Genomic DNA, 21,440 nt, shown 5'->3' on the forward strand with positions numbered 1-21,440 from the left:
GAAAGTCACCGATCAATATTATATTATTCTGTAATGAGAGACTCGGGGGATGAAAAGCCGCAAGATGCACGACCTGCACTCTGCTCCTTACACGCCTGCGGCCTGGTGGAGGAGTCTCATCACACAATGCAGAGCACGGCGTGAAACATACCAGACACATCTCTATGTAAGTAAATACTTCCTTTCATATCGGAAGGCTTCTAATGGGGCTGCTTCTGCTGCTGAACAGCAGTTTGTTTGGAGATAGGTTCGCTAGGTTCTATCTTCCATCTCGGGTGCCACTTTGGGAAGAACATTTTACATTGTTTTTTTTCTATAATATGTTGGGGCTGTGCAATTATGTTAATCAGTAAACATGTGATCCGGATCGATCAATAGACCTTTAAACAAACTAAACAAACAGATGCTTCTGGATGTTTAATGAAACCGGTGCTTTAAATTAATTGTGTGCGCGTGTGTGCGTGTGTGTGTGTGCGTTTCTGCTTACCCAGCTGCATTGAGGTGCGCGTCTGATTGACCGCGTGCTGACTGAAGTGCAGGCATTTCTTCAGCTGGGCGGCGGCAGTTTGCGGCGAGGAGGCGGGGCCCGTGCCGTTCACGGAGTTCCCCAGTGGGGTGGAGGGGCGAGACGAGGAGGGCCCCGTGGACCCTGGGGACGAAGGGTCCGGGGCTTTACTACACCCACTTCCTCCTACTCCTCCACCCACTGAACTGGACGAAGACGATCCCCGAGAAGACGCAACTCCAAAAGGGGCCCTGCAGGTTGGGGAGACGGTGTGGAGATGGTGGGTGGGGGGGGGGGGGGTGGGGAGACATTCAATGTTCCAGCAGTTCATGCGTTACATGTGAAACATTTTGCTTTTTATTATTTGAGGCAATCGAACCGAAAACCCATTCAATCAACCCATCAAGGGAACCAGAACTGCTGACTAAAAATGCTATCCGGCAGCACTGGATTACACCTGCTGATGGTGTTACCACGCTGATGTTGGCGCGCGTAGCGGTAAATCAAAGCTGTGCCTAATAACAGCCTCACGTAGCATAACAAAAACATGTTAATAGCAGGCGTTTTTGTGCATAATAGCAGAGCACAGGGGAGTCAAAGTTAGTCATTTCACTGTTATTGTCTGACCGCGGATCAGCGCGACCTGTAACAGTAATGTCCTACTGTAACACGTGTGGAGCTGCAGGCTGCAGGGGGATGAATGGCACAACAGTGAGCTGAACATTATTGACCCGGCGGTATTGATACCCTTATAGCCGCCCATTGACTTCCCGTCACACGCATACAGAGCCATGGCTTTAGTGTGTGTGTGTGTGTGTGTGTGTGTGTGCACTGCACGCTAGTGTTTACCAATGGAAAACACAAAAGTCATTCACAAATTCCTTAATTTGAGGTTTTCTTTGGACGTCACATGGACTACTTGTAGTGAGTGCTGGGGGGAAGGCCCACGGAGATATTTGCCAGCCGCTGGTATTGTTTCCGACCCGTGAGTCTCGGCCTTTGGCCTGATTTGTCTTTTTACCACGCAGTCTTTAGTTTTAGTTGCTGTCAGTGACTTTTAAGACTTCAGGCTATTTTACAAGAGCTGACATACGTCCGCAACACCAGAAATCCTCATGAAGTAGCACCTTTGTCACTAAAACATATTTAAAAATCCCAAATGAATCTGTGATAACTAAAGTAGTATTTTTCAATTTATCGTCTGGATCGGATCGAATCAAATTATGTGTGTTTGTACAAATCATTTTGATAAATTCCACAACCAGTATGTAAATTGGCTTTCACAAAGGCGGTTTGGCAGCTTGTGTTGGTGTCACTCCACAATGTATGCGTGTGCGCGTGGATGTGTGCGCATCTTTGGCAGCCTCTCATTATCATATTGAAACATTTCTGAGCTGCACTGCAGACAAAGGAGGGAGGAGGGGAGAGGTAAAGGAGGGGGGGGGGGGCGGAGAAGTAGAGAGAGTAGGCTTGCGTAAAAATAACAAATTGCCTCTCATCTGATTACTGGCCTGTCCAGTCTCTCTCTCTATGTCTCTCTCCCAGCTTGCATAAGGATATGAAGCAGCCATTCATATCAAGTGAAGAGGGACACCTGCTGTTTTTGCTGCTGTTTCATCTCTTTGTATAATTTCCTCTTTCTACGCCTCAGTCTTTTCCTTTCTCTGACTATCTTGTATTTCAATTCATTTCCATCTTTCTCCAACTCATTCTACTTTTTCCGGCACTTTCTTTCTCTGCCCCATTAGGTCTTTTGCGCTTTCCCTCTGCTCAACCTTCCTCTCTATCCTACAGTACCATATCTTCATTTTCATCTTCTCAGTATCTCTCTCACCCTAATTGTATTTTTCATTCCTATTATTCTAATCATCCTTTGCTCTCATTTTCTCCCTTTTTCTTTCTTGACTGCATCGTGGAGCAGAATACAGTTTAGAGAAACAGATAATACAAATGTACTTCAAGTGGCAAATAGGATTTCAGCATAATCGTTTTCCTGTTTTTTTTTGTTGGTTTTAACATCTCTGAATGACAGTGTTTAGGATCCTCATGATGATGAGAACATTACAACCGACTCTTTTGTCTGTTCCATTGTATTTAAATTAGATTTAAAAAAAACTCTTGATAGCTATGGTATCTGTCTTCCTAATTGCAAATCAATGAAGTTAAATTTTAACAACAAAAATGGGCCATCCATGTTTTTTGGATTCTAATTAAAAACTCTCAGCTTCCCCGCTGAAAAGGAGCAGAGTTCCCAGTGGTTTGAAGTCCCCTGCAGGCAAGAAAATACCCAGAAGATGCTGTTACTGGTTCCACCAAATCCCTTTGTTCGATGTGATGAAAGCTAAATACTGACAGTGTACACAGTGTGGAGGCCAAAGGAGGAAAGATGCAGCCCTGTGTGATTGTGCCTCCAAAAAATGTCACGAACACAAGTCCCCCAAAAAACGTTGCTTTTTGGGGGACTTGGGTTCGTGACAAGAGGCAACATAAGTACACAGAAACACAAGTGCCATTACAAGCAATACCAGGTAAATTACACTGCTCAGTCAGATCTGTATTCAGCCTTCAGCCGGAGCCAGAAAATTACCACGGAAAATTAAAACGCCAATTACACAGAGTGCGCAACCCCTTCCTTTGTGTGACAAAATGAGGGGCCTTATTGTACTGCACTGCTGCGATCACACGACGGCACCAAGCGACACAAATGACTGAGGAGTGGAACAAAGCTCTGAAATCACAGCTGGACATGAAATATGACACGCAATGCAGAACGAGAGGAAGCCCCCTGACCACCACTCACTACCCATCCACCCGCTCACCCGACTCACCATACAATTGCCACAGGTGTAGGGACGGTCTTCGTGGCAGAGGGACACCTTGACAGCACACGTTGGTACATTACTGTCCCTTTTTTCCAGCTAAGTTAGCTCGGCTTAGCTTAGAGGGAGTGAGATAGGCCAACGTGACTACCTTCTGTCTGGAGGCTGTGATGTTCCCCCCCACCCCGCAACAAAACCCTTCCAATGATGGAGCCCGAGCTCACTGACCTTGACACCGGGGTGACGTAGTTTCCGGGGAAGACACCGGAGGCTGCAGTTCTCAGCGAGGTGCCTTTGAACCACCCGTCTTGACACTTCTCTGTCACCCGATACATCTCTCCTTTCCTAAGCTCAAGCTCGTCAGCCTTCTGCGGCTTGTAGGCGTATAAAGCCAGATATCTGTGGAACAAAGGCAATGGTCACATCGCAAAAATGTTTGTAAGTCAGCAGGAAATCTGGAGAAACAAATTATGTTTCCTGTGGATTACCGCTGCAAATGCGAATAACTGTGGGAAGAAACACGTGAATGTACATTTGTGAATTAATCTCTTAACAAAAGAGTAGACATTTCTGTCAGTGTGTTCAGAAGGCAGGAGACACCCCCAAATTTCAATGCTCTCTCACTTCAATCAGAGAGCAAATAACTCTGCTATCAAGAAAAGTACTCTAGAATATTCATGTTTTATTCACACATTATATTCACAGATTCCATATTTAGTCATCAAAAAACAGTTTAAATGCTCTCGAGGAATTATTTTGTAATAAAATGAATTTTTGTCTTAACACGTGTAGAATATTACTCATCTTATTTTTAGTTGTTCAATTGACATTTACAGAGCCTTGGACACTAGGAGAAGAGCATAAAGGGCTTTATGAAACCACCAAACCATAGTTTGATTTACAACAGGATTTGTATCGGCCCAAAAAGAGGTACCGTGGAGGTTGGCCCGCCCATCGTATAGCATCAGTTTCCTTGGAAAAGCAACTGTAGCTGTAGAGTTTATCTAGCATTCAAACAACTAAATGTTATATTAACTTTTTCGAAGGCATGACTACCAGTTAAGATAATCTTATCTGAGTAAGCCATGGTTATAACAGTTTTTACCATAAATGCATTACACACCTAAACGCAGTTTTACTGTGGATATCAGTTAATTCAACATTTTGAGAGATAGTTGATATTTAGTTTTGTAGACATCATTTTTGGGGGTATTTGCAGGAAAGAACAAGGCCTTATATGGAGATATGGAAATGAAATACATTTTACTATTACCACAATCTTTAATCAGACCAACATATCAAATATTAGCATGTTAACTAGAATTAAAAGCTATTTGGGATATATTGTATGGCGATAAACTGCGAACTACCACATTTTCAGAATTGGAAAAGGCTGACTTTTATTTTATTTGACTTATTTTATTTGACTTATATGACGTTATGTAACCAAGTAAAATCAATTGAGAACCAATTCTCATTTACAATGATGACCTGATTCATCAAATACAAGACGTACGACTGCTAATATTGCAGCCTGGATTTTCTATATTACTAATGAAAATTCTAGTAATTTCTAGTCATGTGACCAACAGAGGCCGAGTCAATGATTACTCCCCAGCAAATGATGTGTTATACCATGAATGTGTTATCAGTATGTCTTTGTTTACCTGCCCACTAACTGGAAAGCCAATTAATGTGATACTTAGCGGCTTAATATATGTCAATGTTTGCATGTATTCCATTTATGTTAATATATGATTAAGTCACCGGTGGGAGACATTTGTGATTGGTAGTTTCAGACTCCGAAAGAAGACAATAAGGCCACTGAGTAAACAAGTCCTATATGGGCTGCCTCCCCATCGCCATGGTAACAGATGTGGGGACCATCTCTCGTCTCCCCATGGCAACAGGAATAGATGCCAGGTCAAGGTGGAAGTGTCCAACCTCATCAGCAGAACAAACCTATTCCGGACGTACACTCACCGGCCACTTTATTAGGTACACCTGTCCAACTGCTGGTTAACACTTAATTTCTAAGCAGCCAATCACATGGCGGCAACTCAGTGCATTTAGGCATGTAGACATTGTCAAGACAATCTCCTGCAGTTCAAACCGAGCATCAGTATGGGGAAGAAAGGTGATTTGAGTGACTTTGAACGTGGCATGATTGTTGGTGCCAGAAGGGCTGGTCTGAGTATTTCAGAAACTGCTAATCTACTGGGATTTTCACGCACAACCATCTCTAGGGTTTACAGAGAATGGTCCGAAAAAGAAAAAACATCCAGTGAGCGGCAGTTCTGTGGGCGGAAATGACTTGTTGATGCCAGAGGTCAGAGGAGAATGGCCAGACTGGTTCGAGCTGATAGAAGGGCAACAGTGACTCAAATAACCACCCGTTACAACCAAGGTGGGCATAAGAGCATCTCTGAACGCACAGTACGTCAAACTTTGAGGCAGATGGGCTACAGCAGCAGAAGACCACACCGGGTGCCACTCCTTTCAGCTAAGAACAGGAAACTGAGGCTACAATTTGCACAAGCTCATCGAAATTGGACAATAGAAGATTGGAAAAACGTTGCTTGGTCTGATGAGTCTCGATTTCTGCTGCGACATTCGGATGGTAGGGTCAGAATTTGGCGTCTACAACATGAAAGCATGGATCCATCCTGCCTTGTATCAACGGTTCAGGCTGGTGGTGGTGGTGTCATGGTGTGGGGAATATTTTCTTGGCACTCTTTGGGCCCCTTGGTACCAATTGAGCATCGTTGCAACGCCACAGCCTACCTGAGTATTGTTGCTGACCATGTCCATCCCTTTATGACCACAATGTACCCAACTTCTGATGGCTACTTTCAGCAGGATAATGCGCCATGTCATAAAGCTGGAATCATCTCAGACTGGTTTCTTGAACATGACAATGAGTTCGCTGTACTCAAATGGCCTCCACAATCACCAGATCTCAATCCAATAGAGCATCTTTGGGATGTGGTGGAACGGGAGATTCGCATCATGGATGTGCAGCCGACAAATCTGCGGCAACTGTGTGATGCCATCATGTCAATATGGACCAAACTCCCTGAGGAATGCTTCCAGCACCTTGTTGAATCTATGCCACGAAGAATTGAGGCAGTTCTGAAGGCAAAAGGGGGTCCAACCCGTTACTAGCATGGGGTACCTAATAAAGTGGCCGGTGAGTGTATATGTGTGCATGTGTATTAATTGTGTGTGCATGTGTGTGTGTGTGTGTGTGTCTACCTGGCCCTACCCGGAAGGTGACATTATTAGAGCTGATAATGACGCTGGATTTGACTTGCTTCCTGCAGGCAAGACAGCCGATAAAAAAAAACAGGCCCTTTTCCAAAACTGCAAACCTAATACTGACCTTGGAAAAAGCAATTACTGACCAAATGTCCTTACCTTCCAAAAATAAGCTCTTTCAAGGTCTAAAACTCACATTGTTCCACACTAGGATGGAAGTGCAATAGCACAAACACACCCTCACCTCAAAGGTACCCGTAGCTTTCTGGCAGTTACCTGCTAGATTGATTACGAGGTAAATTATAGAACACTTTTTCTGAGGGTTGACGCCTCACCAACCATCTGGACGTGACCACTGAGGTCCCATTTCAAGAAAGAAAATGGCTGTGAAGTAATCTAAAGGAATGGAAAAGTGCTCATGCTGAGACATAATACCCATCTACTGTAATATCTGCAAGTTTTACAGAGGAGTCAAAAAAAGCTTCCTGATGTGACTATGATGTAATCTCAACATCCACTTTTCAGTTTCTACCATCTCATCCCTATCTCCCTCTCCCCTCATGTCCTGTCTGACCACTATCAAATGATAGTAACATTTTAAAAAATGCATAAAAGGCTACATATGTCTATATCTACAGTATATTTGATATATATCCTGTACTGCATTTTTCAGTAAGGACCAAGCACCTTATTGTTTGCTTTTCATTTTATGTTTTTGTTTCCAGTAGAAAGGCATACGGAACAGGCCGTGCTATAAAGGGCATGCACAGTGTGAATAATGGCAAAGCCTTGTTGTGGCATTGATAATAAAAATAAAATACGGATGGACAACAAAAGCATCACAGAACAGAGGGAATGGTGTGTGACTGGATTTTTCCTTTCTGAGGGGGATTTGATCCTTGACCAGTGGAGGAGTAAATGTGGTTGCAACATGGCCAACAACTCTGGGCACAAAAGAGGAAATATTTTTAACGCTGCCAGGAGGTTTGGATCTCAGGCGAATATCCACTCTGTTTGAAAAGAGACCAGCTGTTTGGAAGTAAGGAGGCACTAAAAAAAACTGGCTGCAGGTGGGTGAGCAGACAGCACCCCGAGGTGCACTCACATGTTGAGCGGCAGCTGAACCTTGGCATGGGCCAGCAGCTCGGAGGTTATGGATGCCACTTTGGGCGGCACCAGTGCCCCGGCCAACGAGGGGGAGGGACCCGGGTGAGATGCATCCTACAGACACGCAGAAAGACATCACACACATTACATAGAGAGTGGAGGGAAAAAAAAAGACACTGTTTGTAATATGTGCGGAGCAGCCATTACGCTTTTTTTTCATGATCGAAAAAACCAATTCAACCCAGGTGTGAATGCAACAAAGGCAGTAAATGTTGTAATGTGTCTCCAGTCTCCGGCTGTCAAAAAAGGGAATGCTGTTAGTAACGGAGAACTGTCAGAATAGGTGATTGGGGAATAAGTTCATGAAATCTTGAGTAAAGAAAAGAAGCCACAGTGAAGTCTGGCTTGCTGAGCAGGCTGAGATACTGTAAACGTGTGCATGGAGCCAGGTCAAGAAATTAAACATTGGCCTGATGTATTGGCTGATGACAGTTTACTGCAGTAATGTTCTGTATCAGTTGATCACTGTTGGCGTGTAGTACATTGTAGTAATAACTAAGCCTAAACATGTGCAAAAGGTCCACTTATATATTCCAACCCATCTTTATCTATAAGTCATAGTGTTCCAATGTGTGTTTTTTCTCGTAGCTTGTATTTTTTTGGGATAAAAAAATGGTCCCACCTGTAGAACAATGACTATGTGTAGGATTTGGCACATCCAGCTAAATATGCAAAGGGGAATGGCCCCATCTGGAAACACTGGTTGTTTTCTCAAACCCATCAATCAAAATGTTGCACTATTCAAATCGTCTTTTGTCCAATTAAAAATGAGCATCTTGTCTTTGTCTTACTTGGCGTAATCTCCTTAGCTGTTTGTATCTTCATGTTCTTGTCTGGACTTATATTGTAATCCCTTTATCACACAATAAAATTAAATCAGCGAAGCCAGCATTTTGGCATCAAATCCCTACCACCGCTACACATAACTCCGACTCAAGTTCGCACACATGTGTTTGTGCGCGTACCTGGATGCGCGCAGCGGCCCTGGGGTCAGACGAGCTGATGAGGACCGGGTGGGAGATCTCCATGCTGTGTCTGTTGTTAAGCTGGGCGGCCCTCTGGCTGACGGACAGCGCAGAGAACGAGTGCCTCTTCTTGGCGTTTTTCTTCCCCTCGCCTCTCCGATGGCTGGAGCTGTTTCCATTGGACGGGGAAGCCCTGGGGGAGGGGCCAGGAGAGCAGGGGCCCAGCGGGGCCGGCTCGGAGCTCGGACCTGGCGCGTTTGTCGGCGCGGCCTTGTCCATCTCCATCAGCTGCTTGGCTGTTTCATTTAACTGACGTGAGAGGAGAAGGAAGAAGGAGGACGAGGGGAGGACAAGAGTTCAGATGTTTTATTCAAGTCCTCTGTGGTTCACATCCATATATTTCCTCACTTGTTCAAAAGCCAGCAGCAGAACAATCATCACTTGCAGCAGCTGTTCCAGTGAGCTTCGCTCCACACACAACACAACCCAAGGATGGGTGGTCCTTCATTCATCCCCTTTTCATTCTTTGGGGATCTTTTTCACACATCAGGACAGAGGGAGGTTTGATGGTTCTCCAAGTAGGTTTCTCTTTTTGAAGAATTTAAGAACCAAAAGTAATTTACATTATTGACCCATTCTTCTGCCAAATTTAATGACCAAATCCTTCAGTTAACAATTCAGTGAATCCTTGAGACACACACACACACACACACACACACACACACACACACACACACACACACACACACACACACACACACACACACACACACACACACACACACACACACACCGCATTCATTGTGTTCCCCTACTGCCAATCGGCCTTCTACTCTGTCAATATGAACTGGGCCGTTGCCGTTATCAGCGGCAGAAACTCTTTTTGCACAATAGCATAAGCTAAACAAATACAATGTAAGGTAATCTTCTACACAAAATGATAAACAATTAGAAAAAAGAGTGCACAAGGACCATGCAACATAAGGAGGATTTGAGCAGTGGTGTACATCCCACAACACTAATGTGGTTGCAACCATTTGAGCCTTTTCTAATGAGGAGCACAATGAGCATTTAGCTTTAATGGGTTTTAATACTCAACGATTGTACTTGCACATGTCCGGACTGGGTGATTACAGTCTCATATTTATTTTACCTTACCAAACAAATGCAAGAAGTAAAACATCCTTCTAGCTCAGAGTACACAATTAGGTGTATGTTTCTAAGCTCTGTTTTTTCATCAGACATTTGGGAGGAATAACCTCCTGGTTTAAGGTACCATGGAGCATTCTGTTGAGCTATTTTCTTCCGGTTGTTTTTAATGAGATGTTTTTAAAGGCCCTCAACGAAGCTTTGCTGATTGGTGACATTTAGAGTTTCAGTGTGCAATTAGTTGACGATTTTGAAACTTTTGTCAGAGTAGAAAATGCATCCGTTCGTTGGGATTCATGATTTACGAGTAAAAACAGAAAGCTAGACCTTCCCTTTTGTTTCCCCCTGGCCTCAGATTAATTATTTCAATTATCAAATCCAGTGTTTTCGGTTTCATATAAATAGGTCTTCTAATTATCTGAGCAGCTTTGTGTAAAATAGTGTCTGGCATATAGTATTTAGGGCTTTCTTAATCTATGCTGATCATTTATGGTCTGTAATCCCCGAGATATTCATTTATTTCCCACCACCTGCAACAAGAAACGTTCAGCTAGTGCAGTGCAGGTGAGTTCTACCACTACTAGCTGCCATTACACACTGTGACTCCATCAACCATGTCAGCTACCCATAGAGCTGACACGTTGATGAAAAAAAAGCAAGGAAGAATGCTTCATATATATGTGAGATATCACAACATTATACCAAAGTACTTTTTTTGCCATTTTTCTTTAGTTGGCGTGTTCGACAATTATGGAGCTTCGCAGTTGTTTGGGGGAGAGCAGCAGCCTGCTGCCGCTCATTAAATCCGCTCAGTCCAACCCTCACCCTGCTTCTCCATGCCACCGAGCTACCTGCTGCTTGCAATTTAACTCCCCCCCCCCCCCCCCCACCACCACCACCACCACCCCCTCCCCCTCGTTCAGCAGTGCCATTTGGTGAGGTCTCCAGCACTTTTTTTCTTTTTCTTCTAAGCGCTCATGTTCCTCCATGATGTTTATCTCAGGCTCTGCTGAGGGGGTTTTGATGGGGGTTGTGAGCTCAGCAACAGTCTCTGTAAGGCTTGTTGAGATTTGTTCCAGAGCATCAATCGGGCAGAGTGATGCTGACAAATTAAAATACATTTTAAAAATATATTACAGCTGAGGCGATGTGAGACCTTATATGGAAATATAAAACAATTACTGGTACAACCCTAAAACGTTTCTCGTGTTCGCTATTTGCATACTACATAAACACTAAAGGGAAATTAATTTCTCAGAAATGCCTCCGTGAGTCAGTCTGCAATACATCGTTACCTCTGCACACGTGTGAGGCAAATATAACACCTTCAGCAGGTGTTAATTGACTGAATCCTTCTTGGTGTAACCTCAGTGACATCATACAAGGCGTGGTCAATAAGACAATGTAAGTCGTTAAACTTGGTCTTTGAATCACAGGCTCATCATTGAAAAGAATAAGGAAAATATGAACCAACAAAATTACAGACAAAACGCTCAGCTTCAGCCTTCTAAGGAATTTACATCGCAATCATGTCTGTTTAGCGTAACACCAAACCCCTAAACAATCCCCGACAGACAATGTTTATTTTTGTGTGTGTGTGTATTTGTATGTGAAAGTATAGCACCGACCCGTCTGGGCTTAATGTTGGTGATTTAGCATTTCCATATTAATAGATATGCTAATCAAAGCCAAATCATATGCTAATAAGCAAGATGGATTGATGCTCCAGAAACAACTCAGTTTGCTTCTTAAGGGACGGTTGACACACACACACACACACACACACACGAGCGCACGCTCCCATAAGAAGGTCAGCGAGGCAACACACTTGTGTACGTCCATAACACAACCAATCAAGCAACTTTTAACCTTGAATAAAAGTCGGTGCCTTACCATACGAACAAACCGATAACTGCTTTATCAGGTAAACCTCCACCGCTATGGTGCTGGTCATGCTGCAGTAAAGACGACAAGGGAGTGTGTCTGTGTGTGTGTGTGTGTGTGTGTGAGAGAGAGGGTTGTTTAAAGACCCAATTCCCTGTGCTTTTGGCTGAAGTGAATCTCCAAGGTCATCTCCTGAGTGTTGAGCCGTCTCTGCTCTGTGTCTCTTGAAGGGTGGCTGTTCTCTCCAGGTAATACTAAGGCTTGAGCTGATGAGCTGATATCTGCACTGCGAAAGAGGCGAGCCAGCAGGATACATACATGCTCAGGCCAGCACGCACGCACGCACACACACACACACACATGCACACCTTCCTCTGACTGCAGAGACGGTAAGAGGCATAAAATGAAACAGGCAAAGAGAAAGTAAGAGAAGGAGACATATTCATGCTAAGCCTGTCCACCTGTTGCCATGAATCAACCGTGGATCTGGTCAACCTCATCCACGCTCAGTCGAAACTCATCTAAGCTGACATCGCACCCAGCTGAAGGCACAACATCCCTCCTTCACTTTACTTTGTGATGTTAACCTATAATTGTACTTTCTACTTGTTTTCTGATTACCAAGGGAGAGGGAGAAGTCATGTTTCAGTTGCTAATGACTTTTTTGTATTGTAAAGTCTCCCTCATTGTATTATAAACATCTGTCCTGGTTCTTCAAACGTGACCGCTGAGGAGTTCCCACGCTTTTCATGCAAATTTAACTGGAGTTGGTGGCATCCCTACCATCCAACCCGCCGACACCCCTCCTCTTCCATCCCTGATCTACTGATCCAGATAGTAACCCAAGCAGTGTGTATTCAATAGACGACACATAGAAGAGGTACTTTATATCCACAGAGACGAGCACAGATCAGCAGAAGTCCAGCTGGGCCTTCCTCATTAAGCTGCGACTGCATTCACACACACACACACACACACACACACACACACACACAACATGCCCCCGTACCCCCGCTGTGTCAGAGTGATGGAGAGCTCTAAATTATTGATGCATCTCCATCTAATGCCCCCCCCCCCCTCCCCCCGTGTGTGTGTTTGCTCCGGGCCTCTCTCAGCCAGCGGCTTAGTCCTCATCACCTAAGAGAGCCGTTCGGTCAAACGGCTAATTTCAGAGATATGATTGGGAGACCAGTGATCTTTCGAGGAGGCAGTGTGATTAAATGGTGGTGAAACAAAACGAAAATAAAGCTCAGTAGATGAACACAAAAGATGCGGCTATCAAAAGCAATAAAATGCATGTAGCATGAAGGAAAGAGTCATGACATCAGCCTCGGTCTTTCTCATCCCTTCCCTCCATGATCTTCTCTGAGCTACAGCACAGGGCACTTAGGATACATCGTGTACTGGATCTGTAACTTGAGATGAGGATGAGGGTTTTTGTCTTGACAAGCCTCCTATCGCACGTTTCATCATTTGTTTTTGACAAGACCATTAGAGAGTCAGCGTTTCTACAAATTTGTGGCGATGAAAAGAGGAAAAAAAAAAAAATCATCAACAGCAAGAAAGAAGGAAACACATCCTTCTAGATTCCCCCCAATGTCTGTTTAAAAGCCTTTAATTTATTGTGGAGCAAATCGTGAATTCCTTTTTCCTCTTTTTTTGCACAAAGATTAACCGGCACTGTGTAAACCTATGCACTAGGTAACATGTTTATGGTGTTAAGGGCTTTATAATTTTTCTTCAAGGAATTCCCTGAAAGAAAAATCGCCCTCTGCCAAGTTTCAAAACGCATTTATAATGCAATTTATATTTCTGGGGCAATTTACATTTTATGGCTTAGCGTTTCTTCAGATAAGTGCTGAAAAATAATAACCCATCCGCACACGGAAACATCATGTGGAACCTCACTGCTGATTAACATCCAAAGCTCCATGTTTGACGGAGAAGAAAGAACACACAGTACCATTTGAGTTCAATTAGAATGTCTTGTATTAAACTTCAGCCTTTCACATGAAAGCCAGACTCCGTGCTGAACCCAGATCAGGTGGCACATGGCACTCACTCGGTATTTTCTGGTACACTGAATGACTTGAAAACAGTGTAATCCATTTATCTCCTCCGTTACATCTTGACCCCAGAACAAAGCGCCACGTGTCCCCGTCTCAGCTCAGGTGGAATCAAAAGCAGTAGATTGAAACATAACAAACAAAACAGAGTCCTTGAATTAAAGCACATTTGAAACCGCGGGGCATTTAAATTGATTATTTGGCCATTAGGATATCATCCCAGCTTCCCTTGTTTTTGTCGCAATTTTCAAAGGATATTTTCAAACCAATAGAAATGTTTCTGCCCGTAAAAAACAAACATTTACTGTATTTCTCGTCAAAGCGGGGCCGACTAATTTCCCCGAGAGAGAAAACATGTTTTCATGGCTCCGCTCCCAAAAGCAGCAGTATGATAAACAACAACACCGTAATAGTGGGGTTCTTCTGGAACATCGCTGTTGCTTTTACAGCTGCAGCATTTCTGTAATAGCCCGACGTGTGAATGTTTGGTGTGACTCTGTGTAATGTCTGTGGGTTTACCTCCACATAGAGAATGGGGAAGATGCCAATCTTGTCTCCCAGCATGCCTTCTGCCCAGTTCTCGTCCACTCGCCTGATTACTGTCAGTACCTCATCCTGGAGAGAGGGGAAATGAGTGAGACTTCACACACCGTTGGTCCAAATGATAGCTTTTTAGTTCCTTTAGTAATTGGGGGGGTTTGAAAGCAACAAAATAAAATGAAAGGATGAAATAAAATCTCACTGGTCGACGCGGGGCCAAAACCTTCCTTATCCTTTTCATGTGCATGTGTCGGATTGCTTGATCAAGGACGAATGCCAAAGATAATTTAAAAAATGGTATAGATTGTTTTTTGGATGTTGTAGCTCATTGACTTCAAATTGTAAGTGCATTCGTGAAGCTTCTGGTTTCACTTAATTTCATATGCCTTGATTTAATATTCTGAGCGGTATTATTCCCAAATGGAAACATATTACGTTCTTCGTTCACAATTACATTACATTACATGTCATTTAGCTGACGCTTTTATCCAAAGCCACTTACAATAAGTGCTTTTCAATCATAGGGATCCAAACTCAGAAGAACAAGAAACAAGAAAGTGCAATTTCATCAAATAAGCCAATTTACAACTTGTCACAGATAACAGCCATTAGAATTTAGGTGCTACAATTTGTTAGTGTTTTAGTCGTGGTCTGAAGAGGTGTGTCCTTAGTCCTGATGTCATCAGAGAGCTCGTTCCACCATGGACAGCACATACACAACACAACACGACACAATACAACACACAACACACATAACCCACGGAGCCACCCACTCCATCATGAAAGTGTTCTTCCCTCTCTGTTCCTCACATGAACACGAGGGGGCTCGATCGGACCATTAGGGCCCGGCAGAAATAATGCTTTCAAGCTACTGTTGTGTGTTAGTCATACCGAGTATTTATTTCTCCCATGAGAAAAAAAACATCAGTGCCGTAACAGTACCGGTTTCTGCATGACAACGCGCCGCGGGATGGGGGGGGGTGCGCTTCTCAGCGTGAGTGTGTAGCTTTGTGTAATCTTCAAGCATTAACCCGTTGATTAGTTTATCCCCGAAATGCACAAATGATGTGAACTTTGAATGTCTTTTCATTATCTGCTAATACGGACCGAGCTTGTTTGTGACGAGGCGTCTCCCGTATGAAAATGCTTTGCATACACCTACAGTGAAGAGTATAGTACACCGTAATTGAATGACCTTTCTCCTCTTCACAGCCACACAATTAATTAGAGTGCGGAGACCGAGAGGATGTGCCCGAGCACAAATGAGCCGGAGCAGCAGCAGGAGCAAAGCGATAAGCTTTGAGGAGGCGAATAATACGAGGAATAGAAATGACTGTTTACACCAAAACCCAATCTGGAAACACAGTGTCATCTGTCATCTTGTCCGTCCCTTTCGTGGTACTGTTTTTACAAATGGGCGTGATGTTTCGGATGATTTGGGACCTGAGAGGATACCTATCCAAGTCGGACTTTTTTAACTTCAAACCCAGAAGTAGAACCAATCCAGTGGGGACCTGATGATTTATATATAGAGAGACTCACCAGTACCAGCATGAGCATTAGGATTCACTAATTACCAAGCAGCTAGAGCCACTGAAACAAAACATTTTTCTTGCACTTCCCAATTTAATCTGACAAACAGAAACAAATTGAAACTAGAACTAAAATATGGCATAAAGGGTGAAAAATCATGTACTTTTGACCCGCTTGAAGTTCAAATCCTGGAACCAATACAAACAGTGGAGTCGGCCGTAATAAATGATTTAGTGGCCCACGTTGAACGTTTAACACCACAGAGGAGCGTCATCTTCTACTCACTTCACACTGATTCATCCATGAGGCCAACAGTGTGACTGTGTGTGTGTGTGTGTAGCACATGTCTGTATGTGTGTGTTACCTTGCTGAAGGCCAGACAGTCTTTGTCCTGGTCCTTATCCTTGACCTCAAAGTCGTACAGCGCTTTGCCCTGGGGTGGAGTTTGGCTCAGGGGTCGCAGCAGCTGGATGTAACTAGCGGGCAAAAAGCCGTGGCGGCCGCTGAGCTCGCCGTGGTACCAGTTGTCATCCACCTTGCGTCGCAGGATGATGATGTCGCCCTTGGAAAATTGGAGATCGCCCGGTTCTTTTCCTTCGTAGGTGTAGAGGGCTTTGCCGCAAGGCAGCGCTGGGATGTTCTGGGAAACACACACACACACACACGTTAAAAGCAAACTGTTAAAGGACGCCCATGCATCAAACACGTCCCTCAAGGTGGCGAGGAGCGGCGTGATGTGCCGACTTGAAGCAGCATTTAATCTTGATCCATCTCAAATCCTACGAGGGATAACTTTCACCCTGGTGTGCGTCCAGCGTGAGGATGGAAAAAGAGCTTCTGTCATTGCTGGTTTGTGTTGGTTTGGGCGCTGTGATCCCGTGAATGTGAGCTGAAACAAGTGGTCGTAAAAGGTTTGGGTGGGATTAAAAAGAAGAAGAAAATATATCTTTAATGTGCTTTTTCTTGAAAAGAAAAAAGGCCCCTTAAAATCTGTGTTGGTCTCATGTTAACATAAAACCAGCCACGAAGGTTAGAACCGAGAAAAGAGTCTCAGTGAGAATAGAACATTCTTGTGTAGTTCAGTCCCACGTAATGCAGAGACATGGTGCCGCTGTGTTGAAATGATGCCGGATGCCTCACAAACCTTGATGCTGACTATTTCCCATTGTATTCTCTGTAATATGGGGAAAGGGTGCCTTTTATTCCAGGTAACAATGTGAAATGTGTGGCAGTGGTCTATTCACGTTGCTCTCCTTTGTTCTCATGTCTCTTCTTGTTGTCCGAATGAAAATACAAACGACGCATCGATTCCTTCAGCCATCAGCAAATTCATTTGCAGGAGCCCGAAAATGAAGTGAAACCAAAACTTTAAACAGTTAAAAAAAATCCAATTTGTGGCAAAGAGCTCGGAGCATTCCCCCCCCCCGAGGCCAAACACAGTCATTTGGAAAATGCCAGACCAGCGTCCCAAATCCCTCCTTGGACCTCCATTCGAAATCAGGTTTGGGGTGCCTTGTTTATCACACATGACGGACAGATGACCCACACACCCAACACAAAGCAATGTGCTAACGTTTGATTTAATTCCTGTTAAAGTTGCATCAACAACACAAGCGGTATTGATCAGCTTTCACTTGACCGAACCCCAACGGTCCAATTATAGCCCCCGGGGACAGTAACCCGGGTGCAGCGGGACTGTCGATCTTTGTAGGCCGTGACGTGTTTGTCTCCACACATAGAAGCTGTATGAATGCGATCGTAGTCGTAGAGATATTCCTTAACTGCAATCGTTAGCATTTACTAGCCGTCGTCTTACTTCAGGGACAACACACTCCCAGACTAAAGAGCAGAAGATTAAATTAGATTAAATTAAATTATACTATTTTGGTGAAGTTCCAAGCTCATAAAAGCATGTCCCTTTTGTATGAGGTCATCCTTCGATTGACTTTTTGTCTTTTTATGAAGACAAATCCTGGATGACCAAAGAGTTTAAACCAAATTTTCATTGGACTCTGGAGGTTCCGACTCGAGCAACATGTCGTGCTAGGAAAAAAACTTGCATGGTAAAAAGTTATTGAGGGGATTTGCGTGTCAGTTAAGAGTTAAATTGGAATCAATCGATTGGACAGAAGCCTCAAAAAATAAAAGCATGAAATTGACAAGTCAACACAGTTTATAACCCATTTCTATTCAACTAGTGACACCTTGACATTCTCCAGCACACAAACCCAAACGAACAGTGTTTGGCACACACTTAATATCCCCAACATGTTCTTGAAGGAGTCAGGCATTAAAACCGAGTTTATCTGGAGGAAGATCTAGATAAACAGACAGCAGCACGTAACGGTTGAATTTAAGGGAAACAACTTATTTTCCTCCCAGAGAAGATGTTTACAATAACACTAAGACACACACGCTTTCACACACACATATACACTCTCTTCATACACAACACTGAGAGGCTGATTCTCCCCGGATGCGACACTGGGGAGAATCAGCCCAAGGCTGCACCGCGTGACTCTACCGGGATCAGTGGTGATGCAATACGAGGAAACTAGTGTCTTGAATCCCTAAAAATCTAGATGCGATTTACTACAAAGAAGCACCATACGTGTCTCCGATGGCCAGATCACAAATACCATTAAACACCATTACAATCCGCCTTCAGTTTCCCAAAAGTGGGTGGTAACGTAGCTGGAGAAGACGTCTAGCATGAGAAATACTTTTATAATAAATACTAATACTGCTTTTTGGCAATGTAGTAACAGGATTTAATAGTTAAAAATGAAAGCCAACAATTATTCAATAATCCATAAACTACCGCAAACACATTTAAGACTTACACTGCTCTCTCCCCCTGTGAGGAGCAACGCTCTCTTTCTCCGGTGAGAGGGAGAGCAGTCGATAGACACGGATGCATTTCGACTTTTTCAACATCTGGCTCGAATAAGTCTCGAATCACCTCCGAACCACAGGTTGGTTTGATCCATTCGATTTCAACATGTCTTGGATGCATTTACACTCCTGGAGAAGAGATATCTCTGCGCTGTGACCAAGTGTACTCTGGGTCATTCCCAATCATCTCATTTTAAAGCCATTAATCCACTGCTGTAATAGTCTCCATACATCTGGTTTCAGGCTTTGAGATGAACGACAGATGGCAACAGGCGAAAAGGAGAATGAAAAAAGAAACGCGTTAAAGGAGTGAATTAGGAATCAGAAAGTGACAGACGGGAGAGAAGCAAACTTGTGACTGACAGTTCGATTCCCCAGAAACCCTCTGTCATAAAAGTCACATTTACATACCAAGAACATTGTTGTAAGAGACATAATTAGTTCTATGAGTAAAGAAAGTGCTATATTCTTGCACGCATTTCTTTCCATCTGTTCTCCTCCCTCCAGGCCGCCGGGCTGGATGACCTTTTACAGGCTGCCGGCGAGCCTCACCGGGACGCTGCCGGATGTCCCTCCTCTCGACGCCAGGACGAAGGAGGTCGCTTAAAACCCTCACAAATCACAAATCACACGCTGCTAGCACACCGAGCCGCTTTGTGGGATCATACCGGAACCGGGAGTGCACGGGTAGTCCGACGCGGCAGTAAAATGAGCGGGTTTTCTAAGGGAAGTCTGGTTCCTGACAGCAGCTTTTAGCCTTTTGAGGGTTTCCCTCCGCACCAAACAAACAAACTTTACTTCAGAAGAACTATTAAAGGACTTCAGCTCTCAAGTTGTGAACTCGAACATTTGTCTTCTAGGCTAAAATGTAAATTATTCCGACAAGACGCCTTGTGGCACCTTCGCGGAGGGTCGGCTCTTCAGATGAAGTAAAACATGAAACCACCCGACTTTGAATGTCAGGCAAGACGAGGTAGTAGAACTTCAAAGAGGTGATTGAATGAAAAATGTACCCGTCCACTTTCCCTTCCGCCCGACTCTTTTGTTACAGCTGCTTGAGAGACTGTGGCAGTGTTGCTTTTTTTTCTGTATTGTCTTCAAAGCATTTTGAGGGCTCGCTAACACATGCACTTTGCTCTTTACATTTTTCTGGCATCATGTTTGGAAAAGGACCCAAAGTCACTGTACAAATCACTCAGATCATTTGGCAGGAGCTGATAACATATTTGTAACTTCTGCCTTCACGGTCAAAGACAAAATAAAAAATCAAGGATGTTCTTGTCTAGATATGTAAACTGATTGTAGTGCATACATATACGTGCACTGCTCTATGTTCATATACTGTATTGATAATGTTGTGTTTGTTGAGCCGAGTTCTTGATACAGCACATTTATTATTTGCAGACAGGAATACGTCTATTAATGAACAATATAATTGCAGCTGTAAAGAGATATTTCCTCAAGCTGTCTTAGCCTTGAATATTTTCTTTTTGTTGCTTGTTGGCCTAAAGAAAATCTCTTTCGAAATTGGTTTTTCTGCTGCAATTTAACTTGGTACAGCAGAACCAAGATCGTGATATAAGTGTTGCGATGTGTCAAACAGGCAACATAATTCCACCAAAAATGAATGAAGAAACTGAGGAGACAATGAATGGTTGCGTTGTGCATACACAGATTTGATATCTGGTTTTGCTGCTTAGGGAATAATCAGCCCTTTGCTGGAGATTTTCTTAAATCCATCCCTGGCTGTGAGATAACCGTCATGTGTGTCATCACTTTCAGATTCACCACTGACTTCCTGCTGGGCTGCCACCAACGTGAGAATAGCAAGGAATCTACCCAGAGGAGGCATTTAATAAGTGAAAAAAGAGGAATCGTTTGAATGGCAGGAAGGAGATTATTGGTGTTGTCCCTGTCACTGGTATGGTATTATGGTTAGCCAGAACGCACACACACACACCCACACACACACACACACACACACACACACACACACACATACACCCACACACACACACACACACACACACACCCACACACACACATTTTTTTATGTGCACTTTCACCCCTGGGGTGCACTAATTAGTGTTGTTGGATTTCTGTAACACACAGACTGCTTGTGTTTGTGTTTGTGTGTGTGTGTGTGTGTGTGTGTGTGTGTGTGTGTGTGTGTGTGTGTGTTTGAGTCTGTGTGTGTCCCCTGCCCGTAGGGATATACACACAAACACACAAGTCCCCGAATCAACCACGACTGAGACTCCCATCTGTTCACGGTTGTCTGTGTGTGTGTGTGCCTCTTATGTTACCATCAGGTACAGGACGACTTGACCAACATGGGACTGACTGCTTCGTTCAACAATGAGCCTAAGACACACACACGCACGCCAGTCACACATGTGCACACACACACACAGCAAATCTGGCTACCGATGCATTCACTGTGGTCCAGTGTTTGATACTAGACCCCATTTATTATCTCCTCCAAGATGATCATGCAATTGTGGTCATTCTTCCATGACTGCGTCCGTGATTGAGTGTGTGTGTGTGTGTGTGTGTGAGTGAGTGAGCGTGCGTGCGTGCACCTCTGTGTCTACCCACGGAAAATCTCACATTGTCGTGTCTTTGAGCGGCCACTCAAACCTTCCTGTTGACTCCTCTC

At 43.9% G+C, this 21,440-nt stretch overlaps 1 protein-coding gene across 5 annotated transcripts in view; it reads right to left on the reverse strand.

The window, feature by feature from the left end:
- The window catches only part of LOC119228594 (E3 ubiquitin-protein ligase SH3RF3-like), a 67,704-nt gene that overhangs the window by 10,940 nt on the left and 35,324 nt on the right, over window positions 1-21,440 (reverse strand). For 4 of the 5 annotated variants that reach the window (XM_037488364.2, XM_037488363.2, XM_037488362.2 and 1 more), the window contains 6 exons: window positions 16,251-16,526; window positions 14,333-14,428; window positions 8,715-9,023; window positions 7,688-7,803; window positions 3,553-3,723; window positions 488-756 (listed from right to left, as the gene is read on the reverse strand). In XM_037488364.2, coding sequence (XP_037344261.2) covers window positions 488-756; window positions 3,553-3,723; window positions 7,688-7,803; window positions 8,715-9,023; window positions 14,333-14,428; window positions 16,251-16,526 — 1,237 coding nt within the window. The remainder of the gene's footprint in view (window positions 1-487; window positions 757-3,552; window positions 3,724-7,687; window positions 7,804-8,714; window positions 9,024-14,332; window positions 14,429-16,250; window positions 16,527-21,440) is intronic. The other variant, XM_037488365.2, reaches the window with a different exon arrangement.

The sequence above is a fragment of the Pungitius pungitius genome, chromosome 10, assembly GCF_949316345.1.
Source record: "Pungitius pungitius chromosome 10, fPunPun2.1, whole genome shotgun sequence".
NCBI classification, from domain to species: Eukaryota; Metazoa; Chordata; class Actinopteri; order Perciformes; family Gasterosteidae; genus Pungitius; species Pungitius pungitius.